This window comes from Trachurus japonicus, chromosome 12 (genome assembly GCF_045865225.1).
Source record: "Trachurus japonicus isolate A0001 chromosome 12, Traja_1.0".
Lineage (NCBI taxonomy): Eukaryota > Metazoa > Chordata > Actinopteri > Carangiformes > Carangidae > Trachurus > Trachurus japonicus.
In genome coordinates, this window is record NC_140918.1 from 4,772,940 (window position 1) to 4,786,340 (window position 13,401).

The following is a 13,401-nucleotide window of genomic DNA, read 5'->3' on the forward strand; positions in this document are numbered from 1 at the left end:
TTAACTTCTCCTCTTCTCGTTTAAAAAGCATTTCAGCCTCCTTCTGCCTTATTTCTGCCAGCATTTTTGCTTCACTCTGCTTCCATTCATTTTCCATTTGACACAATTTTACTTGTTGAACTTGTATTTTTTGCATTGCCCTTGACTTCTCCAGTTTTACTAAAAGCTCTGCTTCAGCTTCGGCTCGTTTGCTGGAAACCATAGAGAGGGAGGAGTGGACCGAAGGTGTCTTTGTTTTCTGCATTTCCTTCGCATATCCAGATTTTACTGAGGGTTCTGCTTCAGCTTCAGTTTGTTTACTAGACGCCTTTGAGATTACTGTTTCTGTGTCGGTGTATCCAAAAATGGAGCCATGTTCATTTTTATTTAATATCTCCCTTACCCTCTCCTTCTCCAGTTCATCATTAAACATGTTTTCAATAGTTCCTTTTCTTTTACAAACAAGATCACAGATCTCCATTGTGAGGGAGATGCAGGCATCCATTTTCTTGGTAATTTCTGGGGTGGAGGTGCAGTTGCGTCTGATAGGCTCATAGAATTCACACACTGTCTCATGTTCGGCTTTTATGTTTTGTTGAATGCTGTCAAGGTCGTCCAATGCGCAGAATCCCTTCAGTTTTGTTCTGGAGTCTCTTGCTATTTGTTTCCAAGAGCTGTATGCTTTTATGAAGTCTTTCTCATGTTGTTTAGCCCTCTCTTCTCGCAGCTCCCGACCCTTGTCTGTTAAAGTTCTTTCACGGGAGCTGGACCTGGATGATTGACCATTAATGTTGTCCATCTTTTGTGATTTGAGTGACATTTTATGAGGCTTATTGTATTAAAGGTTTGTGTTCAAATAACTGGGCTGTGGTTCATTTAGTTCACAAGGTGATGCCTTCACACATTATTTAACAATAAAATATCATAACTGTAGCCAAATGAACACGCAACAGCTATGAGCATAAAAACTTATATTGCTCTTTACCCTTTCAACATTTTCATGTAAAGAGACATTGTAAGTGTATCATTCATGGATAAAATACATGGGCTACTGTGGCCTTTACCGTGTGTTTGACTCTTAAACCCTTGAAACATTTAATTTCTACTTCATGTTCATTCTTGACATTTAACTCAAAAACAACATTCAGTGCGTTGCTCCATTTTCTTTCTTTCTCCCGTTTCTTTATTATTTCAGTCCAGTGTCTCTTACTGCATTTGGCTGTACCTTTAGAAGATGGGTTACTGTTCATTTACTGCGTGTGTGCCAAAGTGCAGGCTGCGTGGGCTGTGTCGGCTGCTGACGAAGGACGACGAGGATGGCTCGGACGTGATGGTCAAGTTTTCACTGTAGCGGCCCTTGGTTCCCAATAAACGAGGCGGAGAGTTCCTTACGGGTGCATGAGTTTATTTCTTTGGTGTAGCACCGTGAAAACTGAGGGAATATACAAAAAACACAAGAAGAAAAAGTTTAACACATTGCACTTCACATACCACTTCCCCAACACAGATTCAAAAGCACCCAATTTATTACTATAAAAAGCAAACAAACAAAACCACATTTTATTAACCCATTACAAAATCACTAAAACCTTATTTAAGGAATAAAAATATAATTTGAACGGCATCACCCCAAAACCAAAAAATAAAACAAAACATCAAAAATAAAGTACTGGCCCAAAATTAAGATACACACCTTGTTCCACAAACCAAGGGGCTAATAGGAGGATGGAAGGTGCCGTCTATACTGTGTGTCACTGTCTCCTGATAACAGAACAAAACCAAACTATAAGGGAACCTGCACCAACACAAAAATTACAAATAATTCAACAAAGAAAACTCACTCAACGAGCCACGGACATGCTTCAAACAAAGCCAGCAGCACAAACACTGAGCCAACCAGGGGAGAACAAAGGGAGGATGGTGGTGATGTGCACAGGTGAGCGCACACACCCACAGGAAGAGCTTACAGGTAACAGTGGCCTCCTCCCTTTTATACCCCAGAAAACTGACCACTAGATGGCAGTGATACACTGACTTTTACAGGCACTTGAGTGAGAAAAATAAAAGGGGGAATCAGCAGACAAGACACAGGAAGGCTGAGATGGCAGCCTTAAACAATTACTATCATTTACACCCCCTCTTCGTACTAGACTAAAAGTCTAAAATGTGAAAATCTAAATGTTAGGTCTTAAAATGTCTTAAATTTGTTGAATTATTGTGTTCAAGTCTTAAATAATTTTAGACAGGTCTTACATTTTCTTATGCCCACCATGGGCGAACATTTCACTCGCATTTGCCCCTAAAAAAAATACATGTGTGAACCGGGAGAATCACAAAAAAGAAAGAGCACAACCTGCGATTGGTCAAAAACTACAAATCCCACAATTCTCTGCCTCAACAATAACAGTAGGTAGTGTAAGTGAGGGAGAGTGGAGCTGTAGGTGGAAAGAGGAAACAACGCCACGTCTGGTCCTGTTCTATGTTGTTCGTTCACACGTCACCGTTTATTCGTTACGTCCGCGGTAAGGCCGTGACGCAAAGACGCGATTAGGCGCGAGACGCGATTAGGCGCGAGACGCGGTAAACGCGACTCTTTTTTTTTTTGCGACGCTACACCCGATTCTTTTATGGCGACGGGACCTTCGCGTCTTCGTCTATTTCATCGTGTTTGGTGGGAAGACCCACAAGGGGCTTCCGACCAAACGCGAGATACGCGAGAAATGCGATTTATCGCTCGTTTTGACTCGTCTCAAAAAAATTCACTTTTTTTTTTTTTTTTTTTTTAATGTCAAAAAATTAACGAGCCCGCCCATTTTCACTACAACAACATTTATTTTTATTTTTTTCGGGCATTTATGCCTTTATGGATAGTAGGCTACAGTAGACAGGAAACGGGAAGGCAGAGAGAGGGGGAATGACACGCAGTACCTAAATGGCTCTAACCACTACGCCACGCGACGCACCACTACAACAACAACATTTCTGCTCTCATCAACCATGGTTGAGGTCACAACGCTGCGCTGTAGCTGCTCTGGAAGTCCGTCGCTTCTGGTCCGAGACACGAGTTCCGGGCTGATGAGCTACAGAGACTTTAGAGTCAAAGAGGAGCAGAGCGTCGCTGTGTCGGACTGTTTGGATTTAATGAAGAAGCTGCACAGCGTCAGGTGAGCAGAAGCTGCACAGCGTCAGGTGAGCAGAAGCTGCACAGCGTCAGGTGAGCAGAAGCTGCACAGCGTCCTGCTGTGCTACCGGAGCTTGATATGTAAAAAAAAAAAAAAAAACCCGCCAGGCGCACGTCGCGGTGGAGAGAACAGCTGAGTTTTCCTCCTCCAGCTGAACATCTGATCTGTGGTGAAGACGTACAGAGACCTGCCACAGTGTCACGGTGCATTAATATAAACTCTGTCCTCAGACTGTCCCTGAACACCACACAGAGACAACATGGAGCTGTGTGACAGGTTGAGTTTTATTTATCATGATTAATACATACTTAGTAACAAGCCTATAAGTTCAACACATCAGTATATGCTACTGTGATTTAACTAGCCTAGTTAAATAAAAAGATGTAGTTTAATACCATAATATATAGGGGTGACCAAAGGCCAATGTATTTACTTCATGTGTCAAATATTGTCTGCAGGCGGAGACGCTCAGAGAGAAAGTGTGTGTATGTTCTTGTCTTTTACCTCAAGGAGATTAAAGTAGTGTCTGTTTCCACTTTGAAAACGCCAACTTTCCCTCCGAACTCGGCAGCTTCCCTCTGCTAGTTTGTGTGTGTGAGGCTAAACTGCAAACTAAACTGGGTGGTTTGTGTACAAACTGAACACTGCCTCGGATTGGCTTAAATTCAGTTTAATGTTTAATGGAATGAAGTCACAGCAAACTGAATAAATAGATTTTATGTTTTTAACCCTGAGCTGAAACTTTCCAGTTTCTGAACAAACAGATTCAACCTGTTGATTCACTTTTTTTCTTTTTAAAGTTTTTGTCTGACAATTAAACTTTTCAACCTTTGATGTTAAGTCAGTGAACGCATCACTGGACCTTTAACCCTCCTGTTTATGTCATGTGACCCATAGTGAAGCTTTTTACCTTTTAAACTTCTTTTTCTACACTAGAGAAGAATCCTATTGGCTGAGTGTCGAGGGCCAGGTGAGGTCACAGCTGTGAACACCTGAGTTCTTCATCATCATCATCAACAACGACACAGAGACTCAGAGCTGAGTGGAAACAAGCATCAGTTTTATTGTCATCTTTACTCCCGAGCCATGAGCTTCTGCTTCTTCAGCTTCTTCTGTGACACCTGAGGAGACAAACACACAGACGGTCAGCTGTCAATCATCCAATCATCATCATCACACAGGTGAGGGAACAGGTGAGGGAACAGATGAGGGAACAGGTGAGGGAACAGGTGAGGGGACAGGTGATGCTGCTCAGAGTTTAGAGTTTGTTTTCATGGTGAATCCAAAGGTGTCCTAAGAAGTCATCACTGCAGCCACAGAAACAACAACAACAGGTGGAGGAGTCGCGGTGCGTTCACTGACACTCAGACACTTTGGGACGTCACGATTACTTGGTTTCACAATTAATTACAGTATTAGAACAGCAAATTAATTCATTTATCGTAAAGATTCCTAAGTACTGTAACTTTCCGTAAAAGATTGTCTGAACTTATATCGACAGATTAAAAAGACTGTTGAGTACATTACATTTGTTTTCACTATTTGCTGATAATTGATGGGTTATTTCTCTGATATCCGATATATTTTTTGACTATTTGTTGACTTTTTATTCACTAAATAAAGAGTCATCTATTCAAGAATTTCAATATCAGATGCTTTGATAACGACAATGATTGATTGTCACTTTAAATTACACTTCCAAAATGCTCCACAACAGTGCTTGAGCGGCTCGTCAGCTGTGAAAAAGTAGCAGCTAAAGGAGGAAAAACATCCAATATCCATCAGCACCTGAGGGATCAGCATTTTAGTAACGTTTGAGATATATATTAACTTCTGCTTTATTGTTTTATTGCATGTTTTTACTATAACATTACCTGTATCCAATTTAGTTTTATTGTTATGTTTTACTTGTGTTTATATATTATATAGAGCACTTTGGTCTACCTGGGTTGTACATTTAAATGTGCTATATAAATAAATATGTATTGTATTTTGCTTCTCCCGCTTTCCCTTTCGGCCATGTGCATTATTTGAACTAAGATGAAGTGTGATGATGATTTAAATTGACATGCCCGAAATAAACAAATTGATTGATATACACACAGTAACTGGGTTAAATTACATTAATGTTAATTTACCCAACATCACGCTGAATTGGTAGGAATTGAAATGTTTGCACGTCATTTGTAAGAAAAAAGATTAAAATAAACGTAAAAACATTAGGTATAGGATTAATAACTGGTCATATATCAATTGATACTTAATATATTGTGTTTAGAATTAGTAACGTAATTATATTTTGACTACATTTGATTTTACATATTCATATTGTTGTGAAGTTAATGCACATTAATTCTAACACTGATTATTTTTGGAAATAATTGTACTAAGAACGCCTGTAATCGTGACGTCTCTAGTGTCAGGTGTCGTCTTGGCCCCGCCCCCTCCGACCATGTGACCCTGTGACCATGTGACCCACCTTCTTCTTCTGAGCGACCTCCTCCTCCGGCTTGGGGACGATCTGCTCCTTCTCCGTGAGGATCATCTCGATGTGGCAGGGCGAGCTCATGTAGGGGTTGATGCGGCCGTGGGCGCGGTACGTACGCCGCCGCATCTTGGGCGCCTTGTTCACCTGGATGTGTTCGATCACCAGAGAGTCCACGTCCAGACCCTGAGGGCAGACAGACAGCCGGCCAATCACAGCACAGGGTTATAGACACACACTCTGACATCACTTCCTCTTCACTAACTCCAGATAAATAGATGAGATTATTGATCAACAGGACAGAATAAACGATCGACTGATCAGTTCCTGTTCCAGTGTCTTTAGATTCAACAGGAAATTAAACAAAAAGTCAATAATCAATCAGCTGCTGATCAGTTTCCTTAGTGTAGCGACAAAATGACACCTGAGATTAGAGCTGTAACAATTAATTGAACAATAGATCGTAAACTTTTTCGATTATAGAATAATTGGTTTGTATAAGTTAAGGATTAGATAGTTTAAGGGGAAAAAAAAGTCAAAATTCTCTGGTTTCAGCTTGTTAAATGTGAATATTTCTGGTTTCTTTGTTCCTTTATGACAATAAACTGAGTCTCTCTTTGGTTGGTGGACAAAACAAGTCATTTGGGAAACACAGATTGATATTTTTCAACATTTTATTGACCAAACAACTAATCGATTAATCATTTAAACAAACAGTTTAATCGATAAAACAAATAATTGATTAGTTTGGTCAATAAAATGTTGTAAAATGTCAATCAGTGTTTCTCAAACCACCAGTTGACATCCTCAAATGTCTTGTTTTGTCCACAAACCAAAGAGAGACTCAGTTTATTGTCATAAGGAACAAAGAAACCAGAAATATTCACATTTAAGAAGCTGGAATCAGAGAATTTTGACTTTTCCTTAACTACCCAAACCAATTATTAGATTATCAAAATAGTTGACGATTCATTTAATAGTCAGTTATTGTTAGATTAATCGTTGCGGCTCTACCTGAGATCAAATACTGATCAGGTCAATAGATTATCAATATGTTTTCACACAAACTTCTACTCTTCAATGACAATAATCAATAGTAAATCATCGACTCCATTAGTGACGTCATAACTCAGTGATCGACAGGTGGCTCAGATTCATTCAGTTATTTTCATCTTTAAATCCAAAGGTGTCCTAAGATGTCATCATTGCCACCTGTACAGCTCAATCACTGAGATCAACCAACACACACCTGAGTTCATGCAGTTAAAGGGATAGTTCAACATTTTGTCAGATTCTCCTCTCACCATAATCCCTATAGTTATGTAACATTACGACACATGAAGCAAATACTCTGAACTCCCTCCGCCCAGCAGCCGTGTCTGGAAAGTAGTTCCGGCTGCATTTGCCTCTAACAACTGTCTCTAATGTTACATGATTATCTCATAGCGTGGTGAACGTGCAGGTCACAACTTGTCCAGAGCGTTGTGGAGTTTAATTCACTGAGCAGCTCACGTCTCTGCCCCGCTGATCTCAAAACATGCACCAATAATTAACGGTATAATGAACCTACTGCTGTGACTATAGGGATTATGGTGAGAGGAGAATCTGACTAAAATGTTGAACTGTCCCTTTAAAGCTTATTCACACTCTCTCTGTAGTGAACTCACCTTGAGCTCAGCGTTGCTCTCGGCGTTCTTCAGCATGTGCAGAAGGAACTCGGCGCTTTTCTTGGGCCAACGACCCTGAGTCCAGCCGAACTGTTTGGCCTGAAGACACAAACAGCAACACAGTTACAGCAACACAGTTACAGCCAGCTAGTGGTTTTCATTTCTTTTTGCTGCTAATGTACACTTTGTTATTTGTTAATAAATAATATTAAGTACATATATCTGTTAATGTGTTACCTTTTTTTTTTTTTTAAACAAGGCTAAATGTTGATGTTTGATGATTGTCAAGCCTGATTCCTTCACTCACATGGCAAGTAAAGGTACTATACGGTTCATTCATTCATTCAACAGTAGTATCGGTATCGGCAGAGATGGACAGAGTACTCGACCCCAGTACTTGAGTAAGAGTACAAATACTACTGGTCAAAATTTACTCTGTTACAAGTAAAAGTAGCTCAGTCGACATGTTACTCGAGTAAGAGTAAAAGAGTACTTGCTTTTAAAAGGTACTTAAGTATCCAAAAGTACATGCTTTTAAATTTACTTTAAGTAAAAATAAGAAGAGTAAGAGTAAATTTCATATTTTTCACATCAATGAATTACTATAATTTTTTCTAAATGAATTTAAAGACCTTTTAACTCTTGTTTGTGAGAATGAACTCTTTGAAAGCAGCTGCAGTGATGTGCTGCTTTTAGGGGTTAGGGTTTCCTTCTTTGACAAACAGCTTGTGTTCAATAGGATTTTAGAAAAAGACCTGAAAGTAACGAGTACTTTTCAGCCTTCCTAGAAATTAACTAGTAATAATTTGTCTTGGAAATGTATTCAAGTAAGAGTAATAAGTACCAAAGAAATCTAATCATTGGTGGATCGATCTCTCGGTGCGACACTGACCTGAGCGCAGCGGCCGACGCCTCCGTTGTAGCGGCGGAACGGGACGCACTGGTGCTTGACGACCACGTCCCTCAGGTACTTGTTGGCCTTACGGATGTGCATGCCCTTGATGGCCTGAGCTGTCTCACGGGTGTTCTGGTGGGGGGGGGTGGGGGGGTAAACGTTAGTGCATGTATACATTTAACACACAGGAACGTACACACACACACACTCTGTGATCGACAGGTGGCTCAGATTCGTTGAGTGTTTTCATGTTTTATTCCAAAGGTGTCCTAAGATGTCATCATCGCCACCTGAGCAGGTTTCACTCTCACACACTCACAGTGACATCAGTTCATTTATCACGTTCAGTTCAAACTTCACTGATCAACTTCAGGGCTGCAACTAATGTATTATTCTCATTATTGATTATATAAAGGATTAATCGGACAGTTGTTTGGTCAATAAAATGTTTAAAATGTCAAAATGTGTTTCCTAAACCACAAGAAGACGTCCTAAAATGTCTTGTTTGGACCATAAACCAAAGAGAGACTCAGTTAATTGTCATAAAGGAACAAAGAATCTAGAAATATTCACATTTAAGAAGCTGGAAAAAACAAAAATCTTCACACATCTATTTCTTAGGCAGGTGCGTCGGAGGGTGACAATTAAGTCCAAATTAGAAAAAGAAGAGTTCCCGCACACATGGCCAACTTGCAGAATTTATTGTATTGACCTAAGGGTCTAGCACCGAAACGCTGCAATACAATAAATTCTGCAAGTTGGCTATGTGTGCAGGAACTCTTTTCACATTTAAGAAGCTGAAATCAGAGAATTTGGACTTTTTTCCCCACTTAAAAAACTACTTAAACTTAATTATTGCTGCTTTAATTGACTTATATTTGATTATTCAAATATTAACCATTGATTATCTATCAGCAGGTTGTGTTCCAATGCAGCTAGGGTATTAGAAAACACTAAATTTCCAATAATGACGTCGTTATCAAGATCTTCATCTACATGATCCTGGATCAATAGACTGAGGAGGTTCACCTTGCTGCACCTGAACGCAACATCCGTCCTATTTCCCCTCAACACCTGAACGCAACACCAACAGCTTCACTGAGACATTAAACTGGAGACTGAAGCTGTTGGGATCTATTTCTAGCGGCGGATGAACACTCATCGTCTCCAGCAGCAACAGAATTAGAGACTGTGGCTGATGAAACATCCAATCAAACTCATTGATTGCTTGCCAAGTCAGTTGGCGTGTCGAGTGTGTAATGACAGATTACCAGAATACGATCATGGTTTAATGTTTTAAATCAATGTCTGTCAGCATCATCTGTGTTACTATGGAGACGTCCTCAGGATGAAACAGCAGCAACACACGTCTGATCTCACTGAATCAGTATCAGAACATGTGATTATCATTATGATAGTTTTGTTTTAAACATCTCAATGAAATGAACTGATGTCACTACACACACACACACAAACAGACACACTAAGAACAGTTTCCTGGCTCCATGTGAGCTTCAATAAAAAATAAAAACACATTAACTCTTGCAGCTACTCACCTTGAAGTGAACCCGGAGGTTGGAGCCCCGGGACTTGCATGCTGCAGAGAGAGAGGACAACTGTTATACACACTGATACACACATTTAAGTGTAATAGACACACAAACACAAACTCACACAGTGGTGGATTACAGAGTCTAAGCTAAGACACGTGCGACTCAGAGTTCATTGATTTGTTTTCATGGGGAATCCAAAGGTGTCCTAAGTAGTCATCACTGCCGCATTGTAACACAACACAGAAACACACAGACACACACACGTCGTGTACTCACACTTGGTGGGGTTCTCGGGGTCGAGAGAGTAGCGGACCATGGTGAGAAAATCTGTGGAGAAACGACTTCAGTTCAGTTCAGTTTCCATACGAAGCTAACAGTTAGCATTAGCTTTAGCATTAGCAGTAGCTCGGCTATAACTTCTAGCTTCAATAAAACTTAATTAGACACAAATCAGATGTTAAATTACAACAACGGACACAAAGACACAAAATCTACTGAGAAATCAAGTCTAAGTTCAGTTAAACCAGCAGTTTATCCCGGGTTAAGTCTCCTCGCTGAGCCAACATGGCGGACAGTCGTGCTGTAGCTGCCAAGACCCGGCGTCTCTACCAGCACAAAAAACACTAAAATAAACCTAAACTTTCAGCTCAAGACTGGAACATTTAACGTGGATTGGTGATTTTAACGGTGGAGAAGCAGAAGCAGCGGGTTACAGAGCGGGATGGAGCAGATTTAAGGAGGATTAAAGACAGATTGTGGAGCTTCTTCAGCCCGACGCTGCTCCTACCTCTGAGGCCGCGGAGGGAAGAGGAAGAACCCGGGGCTGAGCCGCTCTTCTTCAGCGTCTTCTGCTCCACCGCCCCTGGTGGTCAGGAGGAGAACTGCACCAAGACTGCACCCACAGAGGTGTATGTGTTGTTAATTCACAGGATGTGGTGTTTGTCTCTTATCTCCATCTGAACTGTTTGCAACGAGCTGAGCGAGTTGGTGAGTTAAACTAAACTTCTACTAAAGCTACAACTAGAAACGTGTTGATCAGCAGCTGTTGACTCGTTTTAAAACTGATGGAGCAGCAGAAATCTACAGCAGCTTCAATTCACACTGTGTGTTCGGTAAAAAGGAGGAGAGTCAAAGTGGAATTAAATAGCCTAACTGATCAGCTCCAAGATTGGACTATATCTTACAATAACCAATATAGGTAACTGGTCAATGATCAGCTTATTGATTAGATAATAGCCTATTCCATCCGTTCACTTAGATTTGTGACACAAAGTAAATTCTCAGTGATCATAACTTCCTGAACAACTGTTCAAAACACACCGGATGTTCAGTCGCCATTATCGTTCTTGCTTCTCTCACTTCTTGCAGTTGGTGTGTGTGTGGTTGTGTTTGTGGCCATGCCAGGCAGTGAGCACAGCAGTACTGTCTAATTATTTATCACAGATTCACATAATTTAATGTTTGTTTAACGTGGTTGTAGAAGAGGAAAAAGACTAAAGAATCAGAACATCACTGTGTTTTATTGTTTCTATTGATGGCAGCATGTTTTTTTATTGTATTGACTGGACAGTGTCACAGTCACTGAGGTCTGTTGTAATCCTGACTGATCACTGTGGACCAACACAGCTGCTGTGGGTTCAGTCAGAGTTTTATTCTTCATCCAGATGTTGCATAATGAAATGATTAAACTAAATTAATTGTTGGTGTGTGTAAGACTGAGAGAGAGACAGATCAGATTCACACTGACTGTCATGTTGTCTTAAATTAATTGTGACACAAAAAAAGCTGCAGCTCTGTGGACGTTGATCTGGCTTCAGTTTTAAACGTCTGGTCATCAGCTGATTATTGGCTCCACTAATCAATCAATAGTTTGTGACATTACAGAGAGTTGAGCTGTGAGGTAGTAGAATCTGTTTGTGATGGTCACAAGTTGTAATGTCAGTGACTGATATTCAATTCAATTCAATTTTATTTGGGTGGGACAGTGCAAGTTCATGAACAAGACATATAGTATTGTAAAGCCGGATTTTAGGCGCAGGCTAATTTCCATCCTTTGTCCCATTCTCAGATGTTCCCTGGAGTACAAATACAATAAATAAAAACAAAAACATGTTATCAAAATTTATAAAATAGCAGCATTCAGTTTAAAGTTCAGTTTTTAAAGTAATAATACAAATACTACAATACAGTAGTACGACAATAATACAAAAGTGCAACCGTGTCTCGAGTAAGAGATAAAGTGCTTACAATCACTAAAGTGATTAGAAAGTCCTGGTAGTCATATCTAATAGAAGCTATGTTACAATAAGGGCTAAAACACACCTGCAAACTGGTCATCTTTTGGCTACAGTCACCTTTTTTTTTATGTCAACCAGAGTAGTAGAAGTGAATGAAGAGGGTTTTAGTTTTGTAACTTGTCACCTTTTTCACTACTCCAGAGTTTGTAGGTCTGTAAAAATATTAATCACTTGCACTGCTTTATATGGCTAGAAGTTATACAATAATGCAGTAGTAGTGAGTATATATAATCAACATGTAATAGTGATGACATTATTCATATTGCTATTATGTCTAGCTATAATAATAATAATAGTAATAATAATAATAATCAATAATAAATCTTACATTTTTAATAGTAATATAAATAGTCGACTGATCTCCTGATGGATGAAGATTCACTCTGTTTCTGTTCTTTAGTTTAAACTGAAAAAAAAGTTTGAACCCAGTGATAATGAACAAAGTCCAACAGACAGAGTCCTCTGGTCTCATCATGAATGTTTATTATGTTTAATATTCACAGAGTTCGTCCATCAACCTGTGAACCTGAAGCTCAGGAACCTGATGAGAGCGACTGTGAGGACAGTGAGCTCAGAGCTGCTGCAGACACACAGGTGAGAAGAAACACATCATCATGAAGAACAACAGTCACACACCTGTTGAACTGCTGATCTGAGAGCAGCTGTCTCTGTTCTCTTCTCTTGTCTTTGACTCTGCAGAGGGAAACTTCTCTACTCATGGAGTTTGGAGGAAACGTCCTGAAAATGGACTCAAGTGAATCAACACGAAGAAAGAGTATAGACCTTCCTCCTGACTTTGCACTTTCATTCAGAACACAGTTTTCACAAAACAAAGACAGAATGAAACATCTCCTAGATGAACTTCAGGAGATCGCTGCCAAGGAGGAAGAAGTAAAGGCAGGTGCAGCTGTACATAGAGGACTAGCTCTGTTCACTGGCTTTTTGCGGTCAATGCAATCTGCTCTTCGGGGCCCTTTTATGGGAGCAAGAGGAGCTTATGATACAGATAGAAGGGAAGCAAGACGATTAACAGCAGAGTTCATGAAGATCACTGAACAACTGAAGGAGGAACTAAGACGTGTGGAGGATGAAAGTAGAGAACTGAGACGATCAGGTCCGTCCTCTACGTTACAGAAATTAAAAAACAGACTGAATGAGCTGTTTGACATCACCGAAGAGCTCAGAGCACCAAGATTTCCCAGTGAGGTGGAAGCAGCAGCTGCTCAGTGTCTGGAGGTTTATGAAGGATTTGTAAGAGTTGAATCAGAACTTCCACGAAGATGAAGACGCTGAGAAAAGACTGAACTCTGTTTGGAGGAACATGAATGTTGATGTTCTGTTGT

At 40.1% G+C, this 13,401-nt stretch overlaps 1 protein-coding gene and 4 non-coding genes across 5 annotated transcripts; all 5 read right to left on the reverse strand.

The window, feature by feature from the left end:
- Window positions 1–4,200: 4,200 nt before the first annotated feature.
- LOC146976900 (large ribosomal subunit protein uL22) lies at window positions 4,201–10,087 on the reverse strand. Its single transcript, XM_085792672.1, has 6 exons — window positions 10,038–10,087; window positions 9,765–9,805; window positions 8,206–8,340; window positions 7,314–7,412; window positions 5,641–5,832; window positions 4,201–4,282 (listed from the first exon to the last, which is right to left on the reverse strand). Exons 1-6 carry the CDS (start codon window positions 10,075–10,077, stop codon window positions 4,235–4,237), a joined length of 555 nt encoding a protein of 184 aa, XP_085648798.1. The 5' UTR covers window positions 10,078–10,087; the 3' UTR covers window positions 4,201–4,234.
- On the reverse strand, window positions 4,408–4,474 carry LOC146976901 (small nucleolar RNA SNORD58). Its single transcript, XR_015037312.1, has one exon. It is a non-coding gene; the product is annotated as a small nucleolar RNA SNORD58 (small nucleolar RNA).
- On the reverse strand, window positions 6,790–6,857 carry LOC146976902 (small nucleolar RNA SNORD58). Its single transcript, XR_015037321.1, has one exon. It is a non-coding gene; the product is annotated as a small nucleolar RNA SNORD58 (small nucleolar RNA).
- On the reverse strand, window positions 8,431–8,497 carry LOC146976903 (small nucleolar RNA SNORD58). The gene has a single exon (XR_015037325.1). It is a non-coding gene; the product is annotated as a small nucleolar RNA SNORD58 (small nucleolar RNA).
- On the reverse strand, window positions 9,919–9,986 carry LOC146976904 (small nucleolar RNA SNORD58). The gene has a single exon (XR_015037318.1). It is a non-coding gene; the product is annotated as a small nucleolar RNA SNORD58 (small nucleolar RNA).
- Window positions 10,088–13,401: the final 3,314 nt, after the last annotated feature.

What these genes read in the sequence shown, in the direction of transcription:
- LOC146976900 (XM_085792672.1), bottom strand. Translation starts at nt 10,077, where the DNA reads ATGGTCCGCTACTCTCTCGACCCCGAGAACCCCACCAAGT. An exon ending in CCCCGAGAACCCCACCAAGT is followed by an intron (nt 9,806 to 10,037) that starts GTGAGTACACGA and finishes CTCTCTCTGCAG; the next exon opens with CATGCAAGTCCCGGGGCTCC. An exon ending in AGGTCGCTCAGAAGAAGAAG is followed by an intron (nt 4,283 to 5,640) that starts GTGGGTCACATG and finishes TTGTCTCCTCAG; the next exon opens with GTGTCACAGAAGAAGCTGAA.